This window comes from Lutra lutra, chromosome 9, assembly GCF_902655055.1.
Source record: "Lutra lutra chromosome 9, mLutLut1.2, whole genome shotgun sequence".
Taxonomy (NCBI): Eukaryota; Metazoa; Chordata; class Mammalia; order Carnivora; family Mustelidae; genus Lutra; species Lutra lutra.
Genome location: NC_062286.1, coordinates 102,614,209 through 102,641,520, shown reverse-complemented (window position 1 = coordinate 102,641,520; position 27,312 = coordinate 102,614,209). Strand labels below are relative to the sequence as shown.

At 39.7% G+C, this 27,312-nt stretch overlaps 1 protein-coding gene across 1 annotated transcript in view; it reads left to right on the top strand.

Annotated features, from left to right (window-relative positions):
• MACROD2 (mono-ADP ribosylhydrolase 2) overlaps positions 1 to 27,312 on the top strand; it is a 2,010,404-nt gene that overhangs the window by 1,971,787 nt on the left and 11,305 nt on the right. The window contains exon 17 of the mRNA XM_047744583.1: positions 25,865 to 25,942. Coding sequence (XP_047600539.1) covers positions 25,865 to 25,942 — 78 coding nt within the window. The remainder of the gene's footprint in view (positions 1 to 25,864; positions 25,943 to 27,312) is intronic.

The window sequence follows — 27,312 nt, the reverse complement described above, 5'->3', positions numbered from 1 at the left end:
CTACCTGGAAACAATGTTCATGTCATTTTATAAGATGGCCAACAATTTATACTTATTAATTCAGAAATACAAAAGGATAGAGATGATCATCAACACATTAAATAGTACTGGTAGACACAGTAATCCTTAAAACTCTATCCTATTGTGTAACAAAGAAAGAAAATCAAATTTGATCCAATAATTTTAAGTATCTAGCAGTTTATTCCCTTGTATGTATATTCTCAGTGTTTCATGTCCCCCCTTCACTGTCCTCTGGCTTCTCTGGCAGTGTTCCTTTGCTACCTAATGACTGAGCCCCCTGCCCTTAGCGAACATCAAAATCTGTCATCTGTTCTCGCTAGTCCAATCCAGGCTTAGTGATTCTCTGATGACAGCACCCCTTGATTTCAATTAGCCCTTCAGTGTGACAGTGACTCCTAGTGTTTTGCTGTTCCTGGGGTTCACTTTGTGTTTTTCAGCTGCAGGCGCAAGGCTCCACATTTCACAACTCTGGGGGATGCAATCGACATCAACACCCCTGGCAAATGTGCCATAAGTAGCCTGCACAGCTTCACATGGTGGTCTTGCTCACGGTCATGTCCTGCTATGGTGACTGCCCAGGTAAACTCAACAGTTGGCATCACCAGCTATGTTCTGGATACCCTAGCTATGGGTCATGTGGAGACTTCTGGTTATGACAAGGCATGAAGAGATTCTGAGGAGCTAAACTTAATCTCACAGAGACACCATCTTTTCTCAGCCTAAGCAGAAGAGTGAAGGGGGCGATCCTCCTAGGACATGTATTCTAAATCCCAAATATGAAGTAGACCAAAAGGGGCACCTGTGTGGCACAGTTGGTTAAGCAGGCGACTCTTGGTTTGGGTTCAGGTCATGATCTCAGGGTCAAGATTGCATGGTCCTGCGACTGAGCCCCACACTGGGCTCTGCACTCAGCATGGAGTCTGCTTCAGATTCTCTCTCCCTCTCTCTCTGCCCCTCCCACTTGTGCTCTCTCTCTCTCTCAAATAAATGAATTAAATTAAATTAAATTAAAAGAGTGGAGCAAAAGCCCCTCCTCAAATTTTGACTTTCCCCTAAACCTACCTATTATATGCCTCCTCTCTTTAGGTCTTTGGCCTTTATCCCATATTTTTATTTTTTATTTTTTTAAAAGGTTTTATTTAGTTATTTGAGAGAGAGAGTGAGAGAGAGAGAGATAGCGTGAGCAAGGTGAGGGGCAGAGGGAGAAACAGACTCCCTGCTGAGCAGGGAGCCCAGTGTGGGACTTGATCCTGGGACTCCAGAATCATGACCTGAGCTAAAGGGAGATACTTAACTGACTGAGCCACAAATGGTGCCCCATTTACCCCATATTTAAAAGAAAGTGTCACAAGGGCCAGACTTTACTTATCCTTTCTGATCAGTACTTCCTCTCAACTTTAAGTGTAAATGAGAATTACCTGGGGAGTTTTCAAAAGCCCAACTGCCTACAAGTTATATTCAATGCTGTTAAGATGGCAGCCAGGCATCAGTATTCTTTAAAGCTCCATAGGTGATTCTAAAGTGTAATCAAGGTTGAGAAGCCCTGTTCTATATTCTCCCTACTTCCTGAGGTGGCACTGGCCTTCCCACTTGCAAAAATGGCGACTAGCTGCTAAAAAATGTGATATGTAGAGAAGAGGAATAAAGCGTAGTCAATATATTTTCAATTTTAATTTTATTATAGCCTTTATCGTAAAAATATTATTTTTAAGCTCTAACATTTAGAATAGTCATCTTGATTTATTATGATTATAAACAGAATATAAATGTTGATCTTGACTATGTAAGAGCAAGTTTGTGGAAAACTAGAAGGAAAGGTCAGAGAACTTGTACACTTTGAGTGCTTTAATTAAAGATGCAAAAATTACCCATAGCAAAGCAAGAAAATTATTTCAGTTATTGAAATCTAGGAAGAGAGAGCGTGGCATAAATAATATATCAGCACTGGTCATTGCAAAAGTCAGTAGCTATTGTCTAAGAAAGATAAATAAAAATGGAAGCTTAATTCCATGTTATTTAAAGGTAAGAAGGTGACCACCCAGAGAACTAAAACAAATTGTAATGATTGTCTCTTAGAGGTGAGTCTGGGATAGAGAAGAGTTCCATACTTCTGAAGTTTTACTTTGTATATACATATAACAAAAATTACAGATTAAAAAAAAATCAAATCAAGATTCCATACTGTGGTGCATTTCAAGGGATGGTTTGGGAGACTATCCCCAGTCAAGGCCATTGTGCTGATGGTAGCTGCAGTCCCCCCACTGACATATGTAGAATGCTAGAGCCTGAGCTTTTGCCCACAGCAGTGTTACATGCCTCGGTGGTGAGGCTGATTCTCCTGATTTGCCAAGTCCTTCAGTTTTAGTTAGCAAATGGCCCACCTCGGTGTTGCTACATTAAAGTCCTTCAAATTTTGTGCACTCCCAGGAGAGATACAGAGAAAGTAACATTTATGCAGAATCCACAGAGTGGCCTTCCAGTTTACCACCTTGCAGGTTCTTCTAACCATAACTTTAAGTAATGGCATTCCTTTAGTGCAAGAAGGTTTTGGTAGATATTTTTGGTCTATGTGTCATGTGCCTTCAATGTTTTGAGGATTATCATTGAGATAGACCATAGGTAAATGGAGCACTCAACTGAAGAATGGAGTCATGAGATCTCATCCTAGTTGTACCTGCTACCAGCTGGTTCTGCATCCTCAACTATGTCACTTAATTTTGGAGGATTTACAAAATGAGGGGATCCCCTAACTCAAGTTCTAAATCCCCTTCCAGCCTTAACACTTTGCACATCAAGGCTTTCTTCTAGAACAAGAAGTGTCAATGTTTGTCTCTGGGTTTTCTTAAAACTTTCTCTACCACCTCTGTTGAGCTCCAAAATATGGGCATGCCTATTACACAGGTCAACCACAAACCTGGTCTTCAGATAGATGGGATCTAAAAATTCCAGCTCTTTACTTTTTGGCTGGATGACTGTAAGCAGGTTTTCTAACTTTTGCAAGTCCCAGTTCCTCATCTATAAAATGGATATCAGATGTTTACTGCTATTAGAAGCATTTGATATATATATACGTTCTAGTCTGTAAAGATTCTCAATAAATGACACATTGTTATGCTAGAGAAGATGGCATTAGCAGCCTAATCCGTGCTCCCTGGATGGGAAGACAGGTTGTCATAAACCCACAAGGAGGAGTCCTGTGTGAGTTCGCAGATAACTAGGTCAGATTTTCACATATCTGTCATTTGCAAAGTAACAAGCCTTCTGTTCACACACAAGAGTCTGTGGGCTGGGGGGAAACCCTGATCACCATCTGGGTTCAACGGAAGCCAAGAAAAATAACAGACTAGCAGATTAAATATCCCTGGGCTAAGTCCCTTTTCCATCCCTGGCCATTTTTCCTAGCCTAAACATCTGTTGTAATGTTCAATACACTTGACCCTTTGGCCAAGCAAGAACCCTGTCCTCTCCTTCCAGCATAACCATGGTCACCATTTAGTTTCTTGACTTGTGCACCTGTGTGTGTTGGAGTTAGAGAGCTCTGTAATCCATTAAATCTAATCCTGTATCCTCATCCTCTGCTTATAGAAAGGTAAGGGAGAGGCAGAAGAGGCAGGAAAGGAGGACTATATCCCAGTGCCATGATGTCTTTGCTGCTAGGCATCACACTTCACAGTTTCCTACTTTTTAGTATGGTGGCAGTATTTCTTCAGTCTTGCAAAGGGGACTGGTTTTTTGGTTATTGTTTTGTTTTATTTCTTACTTTATATCCCTATGTTGTCAGGTATTGAAGATTAAGAAGGGAGAAATCTGGTCCCATGTGTCTATTCAACTGTTTTGTCACAAAGTTCCTTACTGATGATTTAACCATTCAAATTAAGCTACCAATTTAGATGCAATTGAAATACCACATGTTAAGTACACATCAGGTAGAAACACTACAACACTCTTTCTTGAACTAAAATTCTGAGTTTAATATCAATGGTGGATTTTTCTATTTTTGGCATCCCTATAGAAAGTAAAACAGTGGTGACCTGGGGAATTGAGGAGACTACACATCCAATTGCTTGTTACTGAACTGACCAGTCTTAATTCAGCTAACTCAGTCTGATGTATGTTACAGCTCTGTTCATCCACTTTAAGCAAAAAAAAAAAAAAAAAAAAAAAAAAAAAAAGCTGTACATTGAATGAGTTCATTTAGAGAATTTTCCAGGATGAAAAATAGACTTTAAATGTTTATTTTTCTATACAAATTTTATAATTGGTTGTTTGTCTTGTTCTACAGTGGGTACTTTTATTAGAAGTAAACTGAATCTTGGCCACCTTACAAGGCATCTTTGTCACCAGAGTAGCTGGTCTTATGAATCCTCCATAACACTTAAAATTTTGATTTATATGCACTTTTAGTTTTCCTTTTATTTCCTTTTAATTATATTTTATTGTTATTGTTCCTGTTATATAGTTTTTCTATTAATTTAGTCACACTATTACATTTGAGGGCAAACTACATTTGGCTATTTGATTATACTGTTGCATTTTTGGTTACTTGGTACTATTTTTATATTTTCTTTAAAGAACTGTATCTTTTGTCCATATTTCTAGCAGACTGTTCTCTTTTTCTTACTAATTTATAAGAGTCTTTTATATATTATGACTGTGGTTTTTTTTTTCAATCTTAAGTTTAGCAGTGGCAGAAAACTTAGAGATTATTTTATTTTACCATTTGTTATATAAATTAAGAAAGTGAGGTCGGACAAATTTCCATTGTCATATGGAGAGTTCGTGAACAATCAGAACTGAAAAATAGGTCTCTTGGATCCTTATTTAAAAGTTTTCTTCTCAAACACTAGCCTACTTGCCTCCATCTTCCTCCTTTTCCTCTTAAGTTGAGCATTATTGGGTTACTTGATTTGATTCAAAGTAACAATAAGTTGGTCCCTACCTCAATAAATTAATCACCAGTAACTGCTGACTCCCAAATCTTACCTTAATTCCTGATATTTCCCCTGAACTCAGGATTCCTCTAATAAACATTTCTACTTGGATTTCTCATGGACTGCTCCAACTCGACCTTTCCAAAAATGAGCTTTTAATATCTGCTCCCCATCTGCAATTCTTACAGTCTTTCTCATCTGAGCAAATGGCACTTGTTCCTGGTGGTCAAATCCAAAAATTTTGGTTATCTTTGACTCTTTCTCCTAAAATCCTGGCCCACTTCATCACCAAATCCTGTGTTTTCAAAATATACCTGGATATGGTCACATCGCTCCTCTCCTCCACCTCCTCCCTAGTCAAATCTCCCTCTGCATCAGTTACCCATAACGTACTTGGTTACCTGTCTTCATCTTTAGCTCCTTGCAGTTTATTGTCTTGCCACAGGTGAAGTGATAGTTTTACGAAATAAGAGCATAATCTCCAACTTCTCAAAATCCCCCAATGACATCCAGCAGGACCCAGCATCTATATAGTGACCCACATAATCTTGATCCACTGTACTCCCAGCCTGCCCTGTGTTTTTTCTCTGCTCCCAGTTTCTCTTTATTCATTTATGTCATTGTTTTTCTTCAAGACCTTGCCTCAAAGTCTTTGCACTTACTACTCCTTTACCTGAAATGTTGACCACCCCCCCCATACATTCAAATATAACACCATGACTACCAGGACTTTTCTGCTTTCAAACTGCTAAATCTTCAATGCCTAGAAAAGTGTCTGACACTAGGCTGGTGCACAATTTATGATGGTTGAATGACCGAATGAACTATACGCATTAAAAATCATTTTTTTGAATATACTGTGGCATCCTGTGGCCTTTGCAAAGCAAAAATAAAACTGCTTAGGAACTGAATACTTGCATTAAAATAAAATTCAAACTGTTTGCCCCCGTCAGTCTCTCCAACAGCATCTCTTTCCTTTACCTCCCTCCCTCACTACTCTCCAGCCACACTGGCTTCCTTTCTGCTCCTTGAACAGGCCAAGTGTATCTGAGACTCTGAGTCATTTTTCTGGATGTGCCTCCTTCAGGGAAACACCTGTTCCTGCATCTCTGCATGGCTGATTTCTCACTTAGGTATCATTTTGAAATTCCTCTCTTGATGAAACCTTCTCCCATCATTCAAACTAAGTAACTCCCTTTCACTGTGTCTCTATCTCACCACACTTTTATTTTTCTCAAACACATATCCAGAGAACAAAGACCTTACCTGTCATTTTCACCACTCTATTGCCAAAGGTTCACATTATATGACACATAGAGGACACTCACAAAATATTTGGAGGATGGATAAATGTCCTTAGTCTAGCTTCTCTAGATCATATGGTCTGTGCCTAGTCACAAGGTGCCGGTATATCCATGAGTCTGTCTCCCACAAAGGCTATTTGGGACAGGTACAATGTCAAATTCATAGTCACTTCCCTGTCTTCCCCTCCCGTAGTTTGCTAAACTAACACAAAACAGCAAAAAGACCATACAGTCTCTTCACCAAGTTCATTTCACTGGAGAATATGAAATTCATTTGAGAATAGAGAATATGAATTTCAGAGAGTAAAATACGAAAAAGTAAATATTATTAGATGGCCAGGGGAAGCCATATAAGGAAGGGTACACAAAAGACTTAAGACATCAAAAATTGGGGCGCCTGGGTGGCTCAGTGGGTTAAAGCCTCTGCCTTCAGCTCGGGTCATGATCCCAGGGTCCTGGGATCGAGCCCCACATCGGGCTCTCTGCTCAGCGGGGAGCCTGCTTCCTCCTCTCTCTCTGCCTGCCTCCCTGCCTACTTGTGGTCTCTGTCTGTCAAATAAATAAAATCTAAAAAAAAAAAAAAGAAAAAAAGAAAAAGACATCAAAAATTAAGTGCCTGGAATTAGCTCTCAGAGAAGAAATACAAGAGTGAGATCATCAATTCAGGTACTCATTTCAGAGCAATGCCAAGCTTCTGGTGCTATAAATTTGCATGGTCTTTTTTTTTTTTTTTCTAGGCTAAAAAATAATGTTATTGATGTGCTACATTTAATGTTTCCTGTGGATAAGTCATCTTTTTGATTACCCAAGCACGCTTCTTACAGTGGCTGTTCTAAACTTTCTCCATCCTACCCCTCCTCATCCTCCCCTTCCTCTCCTCCCTCTTCCTGTCTTTCTCCTCCTCCCTTTCTTCTTCATTTCTTCTTCTCCTTCTTTTTCTCCTTCTTCTCCTTCTCCTTGTCTCCAAGCCCTTTCTCCTCACAGATGGTCCTATCTCCCACTTTGCTGAGAAAAATAAAGCAGAAATCCCCTGACCTTTTATCTTCTCCATCAAAACCATCTTTGATCCAGATACATTCCCCCCATCATTTTCCCCTTTCCAAAAATTAACCTTAACATGGCATCTGAATCCCTTTTTCTTTTCTGTCAAACAATACTTTGTCTCTTCAATTATTTCCAATTTCCCAGCATCATGCATATAGTTCTACCTATTCCTCCCCTTTGGCCTTCAACCATATACAGGTCTTCCTTGTCTTGGAAAACCAAGCCCCCAACCCCCCCGCCCCATGTTGCTATATTTTCCTCCATGACTAAACTCTTATGTGCATGACATCTCCATTACTATCTCTGTTCTTTCACAGCATACTCCCTCTGTTATCAAAGAGTTCTACTCATGCTTCACGTCTCAGCTCTGGTAACACTGGACTACAAATGTGGATACCAAACATGGCTTTCCATATTTCACATTCAGTGACCTTCTCCCAGTGTTGACTGTGCCTGGCTGCTATGCAACATTCATCCCATGACTTGCCCTTGACTTTCAAGCATGATGTGGACACACCTACTTTTCCTCTATCTTAATCTCCAAATTATTCTATTTCTTAACTGTGGACAGCATCCTAAGGTCTCTATTCCTTTTTTATTTAAAAAGTTTTTCTTGGAGACTTTGTCCACTTTTATGGCTTAAGTAAAACCATAAATCCATTTCTAAAATTGCTGAGCACATTCCAAGGGCCAGGTAATGTTTGGGCATCATTAATCAAATATTTGAATGATCATAGAAATAGGGTCCTGGACTAATTGGATAATCATTGAGTTAAACATAAATATGTTTTTTATAGAAATGTAAATAAATGTAAATAAAATGTAAATAAAACAAAAAAAATTATAGTGCTGTAAAGAGAACTAAAATTCAAAAATAATTTCAAAAGAACAAGCTTACTTAGAATAATAGGTTACAAAATAGTATGATACATATTTTATAAATTGTAGAGGTAAGAAAATGGGCATGGTGTCGTAACTAGTCATAATTTCATCTCAGTAGCCATGCTGGTGGAAGTGATTGGTGTCTAAACTGAGTAAAATTAGCTACCCTGAGTGGGGGTGAACCAGTGTTGCAGGGGGAAGGAACAGCATGTGCAAAGGACTGTGGGAGAAGACAAAATGGCACACACCTCCATCTACTTACAGTCAGTGGGCATTTGTGTGTCTACTGACACATCATCAAGATGACAATTATTTTTTGGAATATCTTATTTCATGTGAAGCTTCAGATAGGATTTTAAGTAGAATTCCTGACTTTCTGCTGCACATGGTCTAGTGCAGGAAAGGTCAAATGAGTGATCATAGTAAGTCTACTGTGAAAGGGAAGAGCAAGTCCTAGGCTGAGGTGGACAAGATGAGGGAGGTAAGCTGAGCCCTGAAACAACACTTGCACTCTGTCCAGTTATAAAACTGATCACTGTGACAGATACAGCACTGGCAATCACACACATTGTAATTTTTTCTCACATGTGCCCTAGATAAGTGCCTCTTGTATTAATTTGAGTAGGCTGACTACAGAGACAACCTCATAATCTCAATGACTTACCATGAGAAAAGTGTATTTCTTATTCACCTCACACTCCAAAGCTGTTCTGAGGAGGGAAAATACTGGTCCACACAATCATTCAGAAATCCCAGATAAAGCCGTCCTATACATTTTGTAATGGGCCTCAGTATCCAAACTGTGATTCCTGGCCCAGCATCATTACCATCACCTGGTAACTTCCTTAAAAATGCAAATCCTTGGGCTCTACCACAGACTGGCTTAATCACAGGCTCTGACTTTAGGATCCAGAAATATGCTTTTTACAAACTGTCCAGGTGGTTCTTAAGTTTGAGTACTGCTGCCAAGGCCCAGTGAATGAGGGTGGGGGTGTGGAGGGCCACACAGGAGGGTATTCAGGTGCCAGTCCCAAAAGTAGCACATACTGCTTCAGCCCACAATCCATTGGCTACTGCTGAGTCATGAAGCCCCGCCTACTATTTAAGAAGCTGAGATGTATGTATGGTTCAGCTCTGTGCTCAGAAGAAAAGTACTTCCCTCCTTACTGTTCTCACTTCTAGTTTTTCCCACCCCACCCCCCTTAAATTCATGTTCTGCTCAGTAGTCAGACTAAACTTCCTAAAAGGGCAATCTGTTATGCCACCCCCTGACAAAAACTCCACGGGTCTCACAGCCTTTTCTGAATGGCTTAGCTCTCCAAGGACTGGTTCCTATTGTCTCTCTGGCCACCTCCCTTGAATTCTAAACATCGGCCATCTTGAACTACAACAATAACAGCTAGTAGGTCCTTTCACTCGCCACGTGCCCTCTTCTCTGAACCTTTGTGCCTCCAAGTCTTCCGATGCTCCTATCCTCCTGGCCACTCCCATTCAACCTGTAGGGCTCAGCCGGGATGTGACTTAGTCCAGAAATATCTCCCTGAAACCACTTCCTAACTCTCCTTCGAGACCGGGTAAGATGCCTTCTATTAACCCAGAATAATTCTTATCACTTGGGATTTCAATCACTTGAAATCCAGAGTCTCTAGAGGACAGAGACTGCATTTACATAGTTGCTTCCTGGTTTTCCATAAAGAGCCTGGGACAGGGTAGATACTTAATGAATGTCTCCTAAGTAATTAATTCAAAATGGCTTAATAGATGCTCAGTGGGTGCTTATAGATGAGAATGTTGATTGTACTGTACTTTGGCCAGAAGTACAGTTATTAATTCCAGTTATTAATTTATACTGTACTTTGGCCAGAAAGTACAGTTATTAATTTGTTATTAATTCCAATATGCTCACTCTTTCTTAAGTGCTGCACCAAAACTATAGCCAAGACCTTCACTTCTAAATACAAGAGGGCTGCACGCAAGTGGGACTGGTTGAAGCAAACCTATCTGCATCACGAGAAAATTAAGTCAAAGCCCCATACTGGTCACAGTTAGCCCATCTTCTTTAGAGACAAAAGTCTGCATGTCTTCATTCCATGTGATTTTACATATGTAACTTTACATATGTAACTTTCCTGGTGCTGATAGGACACAGAGATCTCTCAGTAGCTTAATTGTTGGATGAATCAGTCCTCCATTCCTGTGAGTGCCTCTGCCATGACTCATTCCGATGGACTAATTTTTAATTGAAAATTATAAACTCAGAGGATGTTCTCTTAAAATATATAGCAACACCCTTCACAAGGGTATGACAGTAAGTAATATTAGTCTCCAAAAGTTAAGACAATTCCTCATGTAAAAAACACGAACAGCAGTAACTGTTGCTGCCCCAGGTCTTCACCTCACCTGTGCACTCGATGATCTCATGATCCCCTTGTCTAGTGGACTTTGTCTTATCAGCTACTCCTCCCTCTCCTTCTCCCTAATGACTGTCTCCTCAGTCTGTAATCAATCATGAACACTGCTCCCATTGCCGAAAACATGCCCAAATAACAGCCGTGCCATTTGGATTCTCTGTGAAATAGGCAGTAAATGGTTGGAGTGAAAAAGTCTACTGCGGAAGAAGGTACGTGAAGGTCAAATAGAGGAAGCAGAGTTGCAGGGAGACCCAGAGAGGTGACGTCACCTGGCCAAACTCGCAGAGCTAGTAAGTGGCAGAGCCAGGATTGAAACCCCACAAATCTGACCCCAGAATCCACGTGCATAACCACTGCCTATACCACCTACATCTTATTTTATTATTTTAATATTTTATTATTGCTCAAATCATAGCTTTTCATAATTACTTATTATGGGCCAAACACTTCACTAAGTGCCCCATTATATACATTACCTGTTTGTGAGGTAGGCATCACTTTGCACCTTTTACATATTAGAAACCTGCATCTCAGTGAGGTTAAATAACGTGCCCAGAATCACTCAGCAAAGAAGTAGCCGAATCCAAATTCACACTTCAAATCCATGCTCTCAACCCTGATGCCACAGCCCTTCATACTGTCATTGCCTTTGCATTAGGACAGAGCCCCATTCATCCTTGTAATCACATAACCTAACAAATTACAGACATTGAATAAGAATTTGCTTAATGAGAGGCACCTGGGTGGCTTAGTGGGTTAAAGCCTCTGCCTTCGGCTCAGGTCATGATCCCACGGTCCTGAGATCCAGCCCCCACATCAGGCTCTCCGCTCAGCAGGGAGCCTGCTTCCTCCTCTCTCTCTCTGCCTGCCTCTCTGCCTACTTGTGATCTCTATCTGTCAAATAAATAAATAAAATCTTAAAAAAAAAAGAATTTGCTAAATGAATGAATGTATTCCAGGATTTCTGCCTGAAATTATCTTTTAAGAAGCACCTGTTAATAGGTAATACTATTCCCAATGTTTCGGTTATCTTTTTAAAAAATATTTATTTGCCATAACTGAAAAACTATATAATTTCTATTAGTCAATACATTAAACATGCATACTATAAGAGGCCCAGGAACCCTAAAGGTGCTGTTTTCATGAAAAGAAAAAAAAAAAAGTGGAAAAGCAGATAATTCCCAAACTTCCATGCGCACAGGGATCACTGGGGAAGACTCATTAAGATGCAGATTGCCAGGCCCTACCAGCCACAGATTCCTAGTCAATAGATTTGATAAGAAACCTAGAAATGCATACTTCATAATAATCTCCCAGTGAGTCTGCTGCAGATGGTCCATGGACCACATTTTGAAAAATCCAAGTGAATCACTGGTGCTACCATGAGCTCATCAACCTCTGTGTCACCAAGGAGAAATCTGAAAAAACAAATAGCTTTTCCAAGGGGTTGTATTGCCCCTGGAATACAACTGTTTGATGTCCATTATATCCTATAATGATTTTTAGAACTGTATGATAAGACCTAAGACCCATAGCATGACACATGTATGTGCCAAATCAGCTTAGTTGGATCAGGGTGGACAGAGCATTTCATAACTATTTAAAACTTTATACTGATTCCTGTCGGGGGTTGGGGATAAGCTAAACACTCATTTTGCATAGTCAGTGTGTTTATGACATCCCATGGATTTTTATTTTTCTTTAATAATGTATCATTGAAATTAAGATGCCTTCAGTTATAAGAATTACTCTCCTATTAACTATCACTGAGTAAGAAAATTCCCAAATGGAGAATTTGGTATAAATCAACAAAGAGCTACACCCTTGGGTGAGGTTAAAGGAGAAAGAGGGGAGAGTGCCTTAATTTATGTCCCCCACCCCCATAAAGCAGATCCCGAGCCAGACCTTGGGTGCGAGTATTTATTTAGAGGATGGTCCCTAAGAAGCACAAGCGAAGGAGTAGGGAAATGAGATGGAAGGGAAGGAACCAATGAAGTACGGGTCATGAGGAGATTACTACTAGGAGAAATTGGGCTCAGTCCCACTGAGGCCCCTTTGAGGAACTGGGCAGAGCACACCACAGAATCTCTCCCTGGAAGCACAGGGACGCTGGGGGATTATCCTTCCACTATTATCCTTCATCCTTCATCCATTGGAAATGACCCATGAAAGCTACTTCCTTCATTGGTTGAGGGTCACTCCTGGGCTTGTTAAATCCCCAGCACTTTTTAGTGAAGAGCAGGTAATAAGTAAATGATTCTCAGACTTCTATATACACAGGACCCCTGGACTGTCCTATGCCTGGGCTGAACAAGCTATCTGAGAACTGCTAGTGGAGAAGCACAGAGATGCTTTGTGGGGGTGGGGGCGGCTGTCCAAGTACCCGGGGCTACTGTGTCCCCTGTAGCAGCAGGGAAACTCAGAAGTGGCCTGGGAGGATGACCTTAGCACCAACAATAACTGCTCCAAAAAGCCAGGAGACTTGGGTGTCTTACTTTTGGCATTGATGGAAGTAGTTTTAAGAAAAAAAAAAAGTCTCCCTTAAGAAGTTGAATCACAAACAGGTGCTAATCTTGAAGGTTTGTGTCCTGAATTCATATCCCAGTGTGGTTCATAGAAACCACAGGCAGGGAATCTAATTTAACTGATCTCTGGTTGGTAATGTGTCCAGTGACTAACAAGCCAATGTAAATCCTCTGTCTGAACTTGGCTTCAAGTCCAGGTTAATAGCAATTGTAGAGCCATTGATTATTCAATTCATCTCAACTTCCCAGATGTTAAAATGTAGGGGGAAAAAAATGTGTCCTCAAATCAATGAAATACAGAAGTAGCAATTTAGCCACAAAATAGACACAACCTCTTTCCTGCGTAATAAAACCTTAAGGAGCACCCCACCACTTTCCCCCAACACACACACATACACACACACACACACACACACACAACGGCCACCACCACCACACTTCCAATAGAGGTTTCTTTGTAATAGAAGACACACACTTACTACTATATGAAAACCCATCTTCTTTCCTCCTCCAAGGTTTACAACCACACAAATAATCCATGTCCTGTTGAAATCAGTCAAATAGCAACTGGATTAAATGTAACAAAACCAGAAATCTGAAATTGGAGGGCAGCTTTTAGTATAATTCTTTCCATTTACCAAAGGAGGCCACAAGGCAAGGAGAATGTTCCTGCTTCTTGATGCATTATTTTGGACTTCCTAAAAAAATTTACAAGCAAAAAAAGTCAATATAATTCTGTAAATTGAACGAAATTAACTTCAAAAAGCCTGGTCTTCAGGCTTTTATTTGACAATCACATATAGACTAGTCTGCACATTTTTTTTTTTAAAGGAAAGCATTGTGGCCTGAGATCAATAAATCAAAATTGGGTTGCCTCCTCCTCAAAGGTGAATTGTTATCCTGCTGAAGAGGTTATGTGACAGGATCTCTAGTTTGGTAAAATACGTGAAGAAAAAAAAAAGGATTAAGATTTCTTTGACTGAAAGGGAAATTCTGGATGTTATTTTTTCTACTATGAAAGAGTTTCCTGAATTGTCTCCTAGAACAAGAGATTAAATGTCAAGTGATAAAGCAGGTGGAAGGCTTATTATTTGGTGTCCTCAAAGCCCATTCTCTCACTAAAGTTGCTGTTTCCACACAGGGAATGAAGGCAGCTTGATAACTACAGAAGGAGTACCTAAGACAGTCTGAGAGAAGAGGCAAAAATGCAGCCAGAGGGCTAGGGATCTCTTGGTTGTCAAAATTCTAACCCTTAGTCAAGATCATCAGTCAAGACAAAAGCAAAATTCAGCTGTCAGGAGTTAATCAAGCTGTAAACCAATAGGCCAGTAGATGCTCAGCATCCCTGGGTTCAGGAAGAGGACTGGGCAGCCCAGTGATGTCAGCCCCAGGAAGCTAGTGCTACAGCATGAACCCAGGGGGACTTCTGAAGCCTGGAGGATGACATCATCACAGACCCAACCATTGTGACCAACGCCTTTAGTTCCAGGGCCCTCAGATCCTCTGGTGCCTGAGGAAGCCAGGAAACCTTATGCTGCTCATGCTTAGAATCTTTTTCCTGAATTCCAAAGCAAGCCACCATGTACTTCTAACCCGAGGAGTTCCAGAGTGGCATTAACCTAGTTTTCCAGATTAAAGAGCACAGAGTGAGCCCATCTATAAAAGGTTAATCAAACCACCAAGCTTCAGCTCTAAAATATCTGGCAGTGTAGTATGACCCATGCTCCAGAGCTGTGGAGACCCTGTGGGAGGGAAGAGCCTTAGCACACCAGCATTTCTACTGAACCAGCTGCCACTGACCGCAGAGAAGTCCCTGGCATCTGACGGGGACCTATTTTCTTCAATATGAATAAGTTTGTGCTACCTTCCCCCACCGAAGCCATCTTAAGAAAGTGAAAGACATTCAAGTCCATTGCCTTCAAATGGATTCGCATCCCAAATTCCAGTCTTATTTCAGCTCTCTCACCAGTGGCACTAGTGTTGGGTGAAGTATTAGAAACATCCTAGGAGTGGAGTTAGGAGAAATTTTAGTTCTCACCTCATAGCTGGGTTGTCTGGGGCAACCATGTCACTTCTCTGAGACCCGGAGTCCACATCTGTGGAAGGGTTTGGTTGGATTGGAATATGGTCAGGGGTCTTTTTTATTCCTTGAGGGATATAGTCCTATTCAAACAACAAGAAATAGCATAGACCTACAGCCTAAAAGCCCCTAAACAGAGGGGGTTGACAAAGATAACATTGACTTCTCACAGGTAACTTTGAATTCTCTTTAGTAAAAAGGCGTCTGAGTTTAATAGCAGTTACACATTTAGTTACATAGTTAGTGGATGTGGCCTAGACAGACTTTTAGGGTGTATGTGTGCATGTGTGTGTGTATGTGTGTGTGTGTGTTTGCTGATAGTGATAAACACTTAGAAGGCATAAAGATGGTTAATCCAAAGAAACTCAAAGATTAAGATCCAGGTAACTGTGATAGGACTTTGTGAAGAAAAGCTGAACGGAAAAAAGGGGCTTGAGTTTAATACCAGGTATGTTTAAAAACTTTTCCTAGGAAGGAAAATTGTATCCTTTTTTTTTTTTTTTTGGAAAAATTGATGTTAGGGGCCAAGACCAGAAATGTAATTATTGTAGCAGAACTGAATATACTTACTTACAGTTCAGAGGCCTCTGATAACCGTCCTCTGGTGCTTCTGTAAATCTGCTAGTTATTTCTTGGATGCAGCTTTCTTCCTGGCTATAGATTTCTAGTACTTTGGTCATGGACAAAGGTGATGCACTCGGTCTTATTAAATGTTCAGAATAAATTGTGCTATTTAGGAAAATGTAACATACAAAAAGGGCAAAATCTAGTGGAAATCATTAAAGAGTCTATAATTAAGGATACATAAGATTAAATTATTCTTTGACTCAAGAATTATATACTTAATTGTGCAGGATTTCAACCAAAGCCATCAGAGGCACTTTCTTTCAGGAGCCTGAAGCGTACAATGAAGTTTCTGAGAATCCAGCTTTGGTGATTGCCACCAGTAAGTTCCTTCCTTATGAAAGATGCCACATGAAGAACCACTGAAAGACCCGAAGCTGCCCCACTGTGGCTCCTTACACAGTCAAAACCCTATTAAAGTGCAAGAATCAAGAGACTCCTTTGGAAAAAATACGCATCTCTGTGTTCACGAGGACAGTGCTGTGTGCAGATTTATCTGGTTGCTTTAGAGAAACAAAAGCCACAAACGGTGTGTGATGGTGTGTGGGGGAGTCTGAGAGACACCCAATTCATTTTATTCCTGCTGGGAAGCCCCTGATCTGAGACCAGTGCTGGCATCCCCCGGCTGAGAAGAGCCTCCTTGTGGTCTCCATTCCTGCCAGGCCCTGGAGGAGGTGGCGGATGCATAATGGGGCCCACCAAGAATTATTAGATGCTTAACTGGGCCCTGGAAAAGGGAAAGAAAAAGCCAGACTTGTAGAATGTGATCAGCATCTAGCTCAGTTAAGCCAAACATGACAATACCTGGAAAGCCTTCGGGGGTCATGATCATGTACAGAGGAACTTGAACTGTTTTCAGAATTTGTGGGAGCAGCACAGCCAGCAGCGGGTGGGGGGTGGAGGAGGAGTCAAAAGGAATGGGTCTGAGGGAGTCTGGCTGAAGATGTGAAAAGCTGAGTCCTTCAGATGTTTTATAGACAAGAGATTTTTCTATCCACCCAAATGCCTAGTATGGTACGGAACATCTGAAACTGATTCAGCCAGTGGCCCCCAGCTTTCATGCCATCTCCTTGTCCTCCAAGATTTTTCTTTACCCCCTTCAGAAAAGGCGAATCACTCTTTCCTTTGTGCTGCTGCTGTTCTTGGTAATAATGTCACTTAACTTGCAAGCAGTTAACTCCCTCTCTCCCTCTCTCTGTCTCTCCAGTCTCTGTCTCTTCTAATGCTCTCTCTGTCTCTGTCTCTGTCTCTCTTGCTCACTCAGCTAGCTTGTGAACTTCATGAAGACAGCAATATGCCTCATTCATTTTGTCTCCCAGCCCATGGTAGGCACTGAAATATCCGGTGGACATTTTTTTTTCTTTTCTTCCTAAATATTGGCTTTTTCTGTAGAGCAGTTATTTGGACAATAACCAATGAATTTCCAGACCATTCTCAAATGACGATATGGAGGCACATCATCTGGTAAAACATAAAAGAAGAATCCGTGTATGTTATGCGCCCCCCCCCATTACTGCCACTGCCTTTCATCTCCTACTAAAGAGAGCTTCTGATTTTGATCAGAGTAGAATATTCCCAATATATGATACATGAAGAAGCGTGTTGCCATGGAAAAGGGTATCTCGTAGAAATATGTGAATTTTCCACCTGCATGATCCTGTCAGCTTAATCGTTCATTATTTGACTTTGGAGACGGAGCCATGGGCATATATCTGCAGTGTTTGTCTAAGTGATCAAAAGAGGTAGTGTGGTCAAGTAGCAGCTTTGCACTGAGATTTTGGGGAGAAAGTAGATTAGGTAGGGGACAGATGCTCTCTAATTATACCTTTGTCCCAAAGAAGTATGAACTAAATAGAAATGAAGCATTTCAGTCTTCTCATACTGCCATAACAAAGTACGATGTATAAATAATGGAAATTAATTTTCTTTGAGTTCTAGAGGCTGGGAAGTCCCAAGTTCAAGGTGTTGGTCAATTTGATTTTTGGTGGGAGTTCTCTTTCTAGCCTGTAGATGGCCTCCTTCTCACTGTGTCCTCCCATGACAGAGCACTCTCTCACTCTCTTTCTCTTCTTGTAAGGCCATAGCACTATCAGATGAGGGCCTCAATGTTATTTAACGATAGTTATCTCCATAAAGGCCGTATCTCCAAATATAGTTACATTGGGGATTGGAGCACCAACATAGGATTTTTGAGAGAAACAAATTTTCAGGCTATAACATCAAGTCTATAATCAGAACTGTCATTTGATAAATATGCCTAAAACCAGATGCCGACAAGGGTTGTCTGTGAGACTTGTAGGGAATACTCAGTCACACAAGTGAAAGCAGTCTGTGCACCTGGCCTTGGGTTTAAAATGGTGGTGTGAAGTCAGATCTCTAACCTCACTCTCCCCCAAATAACAATATGAAAGGAGAGAAATACAATAAGCAAAGGAAGAACACCAACAAAATCAGTAATCAGACAAAAGAGTGGGCTGGTAGTCAACAAAAGAAAAGGTACATTTTCAGAAATGCTGAAAGCATGAGCCTGGTGTTGCTCTAGCCTACCCCCCAAATCTACCAGGCTCAGAAATAACCCCGCATAGGATCTTACTAGTTACCATTTACGTCCCCAACTGGGAGAGGAACAGCCCAAAGGAAACTTCCACAAAAGTATATAGTCAGCCTTGAACACCTTTTATCTCACCCTTCCCTGAAGAGACAGGAAAACCCTCTTTAATTCTCCATTTCAATTATCTCCTGCTGGGAGTAAAATGGGAGAAGAAAAGCAGACCAGTAACAAATGCCTAGAACTAATTACCTCTAGTAAAAACCAGGAATTTCACCAAATAGAAGACAAAAGAGAAAATCAGTAAGGCAAGATCTCTGGGGCACTTGGGTGGCTCAGTTGGTTAAGCATCTGACTTAGACTCTGGGAGTGATCTCAGGGTCCTGGAATCCAGCCCCACGTAGACCCTCCTCCCCCCACAATCAGGGAGGAATCTACTTCTCTTTCTCCTTCTGCCCCTCCCTCCCCCCATGTCAGTGCTCTCTTTCTTTCTCTCTCTCAAGTAAATAGATGAAATCTTAAAAAAAAAAAAAAAAAAAAAGTAAAATCTTCTGAGTGTGCAAGGAGCAAGGGAAGAGGAGTTGGAGAGCCCCCAGTTAAACCTCCATGAGGAAGGACTTGCCCTCCCTACCCCAGGAGTCTGTGTAGCATTCTTGTGGAGTTTATTCCCCAGTCTGGGAGGCCAAGACAAAAACAACAACAACAACAAAAACAAACAAAAAAAAACAAACAAATAGAAACAGCAAAAGAGAATAGAGAAGCTCCAGGATGGTCTCTCTCTCTCTCTCTCTCTCTCACTTACTCTCACTTGAGAAATCCGGAACAAATAATGTGCATAGTTCTGGCTACTTTACCCCTCTTAAAGAAAGTCCTCAAAAGAAAACACTCTCCTGTGTAGCTCCTGAAGGACCAACGGGCCGCAGATACTTTGCTAAAGAAGCAGCATGCTAATGAGTATGTCACACATCTCGCCCTGCAAGCACTAGAAGCCATGACAGAGAGGAGAAAGGAAGGAGAAGCCAGTAAGCATGCAAGCCAGCAAAACACAGATGAAGAAGCTACTGTGGAAGAAAACACAACTCCTGACAAAGAGAAAAAGTCCCTATAATAGCTATAAAAGAATTTCAAAAGAACATTAAAGATCTTGAAGTTAAGGTGATAAAAATGGCATAATGATCTCAAATGTAAGCATGAAGGAAACACATTTTTCAACCGTTAGCAAAATAAATCAATTAAGAACAGCAAAGACCAAGTTACTGACAAAGAAAAAAGGCTTGAGATGATCACAGTGAAAAAGAACACAGAAACTCTAAAACAATTCGAGAAAAAATGATATATATATAAAGGAGAGAGGGAATAAATTGCTCTATGTGGGAACAGTTGGTGTCCCTGAAATTTAGAAGTCAAGATATAGAAGAGAAAACTCCCTAAAATGAAGGGAAAACTGAACAAATGATCTAATGGGCAGGCCATGTTCCAAAAAAATCAATTCAGAAATCCCCCAAAAACACATCTTTAACAAATTAATTTAATTAACATTAATAAATTAAAGTATTAGTATGTGTTCAAGAAAAACTAGGCATAAATCAAGCTCATAACTTTATAGCTATGATTGCTATGGGACAAAATTAAGAAGCAATGTCAGGACTGAGTCAATTAAAATGTATTAAGAATGGCAACTATCACCACAATAATGCATAGAAAGCCATCTTCAATCTCATGGGCTTAGAACAATAATCATCTGTCTTCTGTTCATGGATATGAGAATCAACTACATTTAGTGTGGGTTAGGGAGGAAGTCAGGCAGTGAGTTAAACTCAGGTCATACTCTCCTTGGATCAACTGCTCCCTAAAGCATGTTGATCTTAGGGTAAAAGGCAGGAGCATGAGAAGGCAAACCCCAACCGTACAAATGTATTTCAAGCGCTGTTTGACTCACTTCTCCTAATATCCAAATGGCCAAAACAAATTCCATGGCCAAGTCCAATGTCAAGGGACAGTGACATAGACTTCCATGGTGGTAGAAGATAGGAAGTGAACATTTCTGAATAATTATCTAATCCATTACATTAATTGTGAGGTTGGAAGACAGATAAGGCAAAAGTTGTCAAGATAGTTCAAGAATACCACCTTAATTTGGGTCAGTACCTATCACTTTAAATCCAGACAGGCCCAGCTCTCTCTATGGCTATCATGACACCTATGAAACTATATACTCTAAGAAATAATTATTTCTTAGAGTCATTCTATTTGTTGCATGCAGTTTATTGTTAAGACAAATCTCAAAAGAAAAATTGAAGGACCCTCCAACATCTCTTTATGTTTATGTATTAAAAATCTGGTTAACTGCATTCTATGAGCATCTGAGTATCTTTTCTTTATGATGAGTCCTGCTTAATTTATTACTTTTTATGTAATACAACTGACCTACAAAAGGTTACCATAATCAAGGCTTTGAGGAGGACAGTTGCTGTTGGTAATTGAAAATGAAAAAGGTACTGAATGTCCCAGACACTTTCTATTTTAGCATCTTTCATCTCCTGCTAGGAGCCCTGAAATGTACCTCTTGTTTGTGTTCTAAGCCTTAGCAATCAAAGTGGGGGGAGGGACTGGCAAACTGGAGTAAACAAGCTGTAGAGGCAATTTTTGCTTTGATCAGATTCTGTTGTCTATATGAAATGGACTCATTTCTCTGGGGCACTCAGTTGCATTGCCCAGGAGGGTAAAAGCTGATAGGATAATACCAGTTCCACATCACACACATCAGAGTAACAAATGTCTGTCTTTCCTCTCCCTCTTCCCAAATACATCACACACACACACACACACACACACACACCACTCACTGCAACACAGTCATATATTCATACCACATGCACATATCCTGCATACTCATGATATTAAATAAATTAATAATGTCTATCAAACATACCCTTTAGAGACTTTGGAAAGATCTGACAGATGATGCCTCTCTCTGCTCCTGGAATGCTGCAATATATAGAGCTACAACTGTGATTTCTGTTTTTATCTCTCTGTGTCATAGATCTCATGCTAATCTGTGCCAATATGGTGACATAACCTGAGATTTCTCATATGAATGTTTTGTATTACAAAATAATAAGATTGGAAAGACAAAACTTATGTTCACTATTTTTTGATCTGCCTTTTGGGTTTTGCTTTCTTCAACTTCTTCCTCTGTCTCTCACCCAGTTCTTAAAAGTGTTCTGTGTCTTCATTTTCATTGAGCATTGTTTAATTGACTAGCATCCTGCCTATTACATAAAAAGTTATCCGTGATGCCACAGGGGTTTCTCCGTAATAACACCAAAGGGTTATTATCATTGATAGTAATGACCTTGAAAGATATTTCACGGAAGAGTAGGCCACAGGTACCTTTAAATCCCACTACAAACAATAACCCTGAAGGGAGAGTCAGGGAAGCAATGTATAGTGTCAGGTCAATTAATTTCCCTTTCAGAGTAATCATTTCTTATAAAAATAATAATAATAATGAGGCGCTTGGGTGACTCATCGTTAAGCATCTGACTTTGGCTCCAGTCATGATCCCAGGTCCTTGGATCCAGCCCCGCATAGGGGTCCCTGTTCAGCAGGAAGCCTGCTTCTCCCTCTTCCTCTCCCCCTGCTTGTGTTCCCTCTCTCTCTATCTTTCTCTGTCAAATAAATAAAATCTTAAAAAATAATAACAATACTGTTAAGTGTTAATTAGTTCTGATGGTGTCTCAGAGAGTTAAACAAGGAATTAGAACATATTATAAGTTAGACAAGGAGTTAGAACATACTGTAGTCATTTTAGTAGTGAAAAAGCCAAGGCTTCTAAATACTGAGATTTGGCAAAAGTCATTCAAAAAATTAAGTGACTAACAGACTATCCTCTTATGACATATGTGTTTGTGTCTTGCGCATTTTCTATTGGGGTCCCTCTCTCTCCTGTTATTTTGTCTATTTATTTCTTTTTATTCAGTACAGGAATCAGTAATATATATTACAAATACCTTCTTTCACTGTTTTATTTTTACTTTCTTAATGGTGTGTTTCCATAAATTAATGTTAATTTTAGTATTGTCCAGATTGTCGTACCAGTCTTTTCCGTGAGGGTTATTGTTTTGTTTTTCCTGTGTAAGAAATTTTTGCCTAATGATGTGAAGGTCTTTTTCCAAGTTACCTTTCACACTTAGTTCTAAAATCTACCTGAAATTCATTTTTGAGTATGGTGAAAACTATTCCTTCAGTGTAGGCAGTGGAGGTCTACTGTTACTGTCCCTGAACAAATTATGATTCTTTTTCCCTGAAATTTTATTTCAAATTCAAATTTGAAAGACACTTTTGTTTGGTATGAAATTTTGCACTGATGATCTTTCATTTAGCACTTTGAAGATGCCATTGCATTGTTTCTGCCTTCCATTATTTTTGCTGAGAAGGCATCTGGAAGTCCTGTCATTGCTATTTTGATGTATGCTAGATAATTTTATATTATTTTTTAACCTTGGCTTTCAGCAGTCTTTGAACAACTGGCCTGTATGATACTTGCTTTGCATTAATTCTGCTTGGAGATCAGAGCACTTTTAAAACAGTGGTTTGATATCTCATTAATTTGGGGAAATTAGTCATTATATCTTAAATATTGCTTTTGCCACATTACACACTGGATAGACCCTATCTCATATGTCTACTAACTCTTTTCTATATTTTTTATCTGTATTTTATAGTTTCTTCTAATCTAGCTTTCAGTTTACTAATCCCTTCTGTGTCTAATGGCTGCCAAATGTACCTACTAAATGAATCACTTCAATTATAGTATATTTTCCAGTTCTGGAATTTACATCTGACATTTTAAATAGTGCCTAGTTATCTGATAAACTCCTTTGCCATGGATATTCTCCAAATTGGCATCTAATTCTTAAATATATTAATCACAATTTTTAAATTGTCTCTATGATATCCAGATCTCTAACTTATCTCTACATGTTGTCTCATTCTCTTGGATTTCAGTGATTTGTTCTTGTTCTTCTGGAATGCCAGGTAATTATTTTATTGAATGCTGGACACTGTGTGTGAATAATTATAGAGAGAGCTTGAGGCTCTGGGTGGTTTTATCTCATTTTGGAAAGGAATTATTTTTGCTTCTGACAGGCCAGTAATAGTGAGCAGAGCACTATTATATAATCAGGAATTGAATTGATTAAAAGTTGGACTTCGGTTTTTTTAAGATCTGGTCTATATCAGGTTCATCCTTGCCCCCAGAATATAACCCTTCAGGTGCCCCACAGAAGACTTGAGTACTTTTCTAAGCACCTCTTCCTTGGCTAGCCCTGATCTCCAAGTTTTGCCCCACCCCACCCCTCAAGCCTCATAAGACATCTGGAGGCTCTGTTCAACTTGTTGGCACATGTGGAATGTCAGACTCACCATGTTATACCTCCTCAAGCTTGTGTGTATTGATGGCTCTTTACTGAGTGAAAATACTTTCTTAAATAACCTCACTAGTGTTCCTAACTGTTATTGATAGGAGGGTTAGTCTACATCATGATAATTCACCTTAGGCTGAAATCCCTTTCTCAGTATAATTTCAATTTGCATTTCTTTCATTATGAGCAAAGTGAATCATCTTTCATGTGATTATAGGCCACTTTTTTTTTTTATGAACTGTCTGTTAAATTTCTTGCTCAACTTTCTACCCAGTTTTTTATCTTCTTAATCTGTATTTTTAGAAGTACTTTAAAGATATTAACCCTTTCTCTATAATAAAAGGTATAAGAATTTTCCTTCAATTTATAGTATTTTTCTTCTAAACATTTCTTATGGTATTTTTTCCATCCAAAAATTTATTATGTTTATATGAAATCAAATATTTCCATTTCTCTCCAGTTCTGTTTTGAAGCATAATTAACCAAGATTTCCTGCTCCAAGCCTTAAAGAAATCCATCAATGATTTCTTCTGTAATTGTGCCTTGAGGAGCGTGTTGATGAGAAATTGAAAATGGTCCACTTTTTAGGATTAGTGGAGTGAGAAAGAATATGATATGGTTTTAAGTACAGTTGGGAGGTTCAAGTTTTCTTTCCCTTTCCCAACCTCATCCTCAGTAACTAAAGAAAACAACTTATGGGCACAGTTACTTTCACTTGAAGGCTTGGGATCTATTGGTCATTTCTTTTCTTCTGTTATCCTTTTCCTGATTTCTCTCATCTACCTTCATTTCATCAATGTTACTTCTACATTGACATTCCGCAAATACCCACATGCCTATTCACAGTTCGCTTCCTCAGGATTGGATGCAAAAGCTTGTTTGGCATCTCCACTTATATGGCCCTGCCCTTCAGGATTCAAATCTAAAATGGCTTTCTTCACTTCCCTCCACTCTGTTTTATATGTCTTCAAGTACTGACCTTCCTACCATCCATCCACCAGGGTTCAGAGATTGGTCATCTTTGAGTCATACTTCATGACTGTCAGCTTCAGTACATCATTATCAGAGGGCGAGATCTATCTTTGAGGATCCCTTCCTTTGAAGAGATTATAAACTGGACCTTTACTATCCCTGCTTCTTACTCACCAACAGGCACACCAAGTTTAACATACTCTGAGCTCAATACATACTCACGTAATGCACCCAACATTATGCTTTAAAAAAATATAGAAATAATATCAATTTTGAAATTATAGATTGCCAGATCTTTACCTGTATCTCTATTTCTAAATGCCCCTGGCCTTCAAGTTGTGAAAACGTAATAGGCATTTAACTAAGATGGAAGATATTGTCGTCCTTTAGGCTATCTGGAAAATTTCTCACAATAAGAGAAAACAACCCACTTACTACTACCTTTAAGCATGTTCTATAGCTTCAGCCACAGCAAATGGATGACACACTGTGCAAAATAGAGATCAGTCACAACAGAAATTAATAAAGACATGATTCTCAGCAATTAAAAATGGCAGCATCTGAGAATGTCTCCTAGGAAGGCATCTAAGCCGTTCATTTTGTGTTTGAACAAAAAAAACCTCACTGCCAGAAAGATAAATCTTTCAGCTTTTAGGCATGCCTAAGGTAAAACAGGTTTTCTTTTCTCCCTTTTCTCTTCAAAGGATAAGCTACATAAACTTACACAAACACATACACACACACACACGCACATGCACATGTATACACGTACACACACACACACAATTTCCCTAAATTTAAATTGTAGGTTGTTCTGATTAAACCAAGTTTCCCTGCTTTCATGCTACCAGATTTTTAATTTGAGAAATTGTGTATGTATGTATGAGATTATCTCACAAATTAAAGAGAATTTAGATGACAGCGCTAAAGAATTCAGGCAACTCAACCCACTGTTTCCTCCCTTAACCTTTTCTGCAAAAGAAGTTGAATCCCAGGAGTATTTTTAAATTTAAGAGGGCAATGGAGGGTGACAGAACAATTGGCAGTCAGGCTGTTCTAATTCTCTATTAATCAAGGACTATCTTCTTTCTTTCAGCTCAAGGCGAGGACACACCTAGAGTTCCTGTGCAAAGCGAAGGGTCTGGCTACACAGAAAACTCTCCAAGTCCCGATGGTAAAGTTCTGAGCTATTTGAGCTCATGCAAACTACAAATCTGATACATTTTCTGTGTGTAATCTAGGATTAAAGGAGCTATCTGTTCTATGAAGGAACATATTCAGTGAGAACAGGTAAAGTTCAAAAACCATGTTCTCCTAGGAACTAATAAAATTGGTAGCCTTTAAAAAAACTGATGCTGTTTTATAACACTATGTGCCTCAGTTGTTAATCACACCTCATAATACGGAGGCCATGGTGGGTAATACCAAGGGTAAACTAGACTGAAATCCAGCTGGTGAACTTGATGGGAGTATCTCTTACTTCCACAAAAAGCACTTGCCCGAAGTTATCCCTGCTCTATAGGGACTCCGGGAAACACTCAGGAGAGCCCTGACTTGAGTTTGGGCTAAGGTCATCTTGGACCTTCATCATTTTACCTCACTATCTCACTTCAGATTGCTTGGCCAAAAACACAGTGGATCTTTAAAATCACCTTAGAAGTCAGTTTATAAAAATCCGTCTTTATTCACATCTCATTTTGAAGGTATCTGAATACTCTGAGCCTGAGAAATATTAATACACCACCCCCACCCCATATAATGATTCTGGGAATGCTTTGAAATATTACTTGGTTTAAAAAAAAACAATTATTTGTGAATATATGATTTAATAAATATTTGATTCCACTGACCCCCAAAGCTCAAGAGAACCAAAACTGGTTGGTTATCAACTGCTCATATATACCTTGCTGTTTGGTTCATTTTAGCCAAAGAAAAAAAGGCGAATTGCTTTGAATTAATAATGACCTTGGGAAAAATTCAACTGGTAAAATCTACTTAGTGAATTTACTTGGTGGGTTTTTTTTTTTTTTTAAGATTTTATTTATTTACTTGACAGAGATCACAAGTAGGCAGAGAGAGAGAGGAGGAAGCAGGCTCCCCGCTGAGCAGAGAGCCTGATGAGGGGCTCTATCCCAGGACCCTGAGATCATGACCTGAGCCGAAGGCAGAGGCTTAACCCACTGAGCCACCCAGGCGCCCCTACTTGGTGGTTTTAAATAGAGTTTTCTGTACTAGGTATTCCACCCTGCTATAAGCTTTTCATCACCTGAATTTCCTCCCTTAATCATAAGCCCTTCCATACAAACCGATTTTTTTTTTTAAACTCACGGGTTGCATTACCTAGAAGAATAATGTTTTTCAACCTCAGATCCATTAAAGGCTACCACATGTTAGTCATGCTCAGTTGAACAAAACCTGCCGCAGCCTGGTTGTGACATTATTGTGTCCTGGTTCTTAACTAGTTCTCTGCAAACATGTTCTGAAGAATGGCAGGCCCATAGGATGCTCATTGAGTAAAAGGGAAAGAAACATGAAAAACACTAA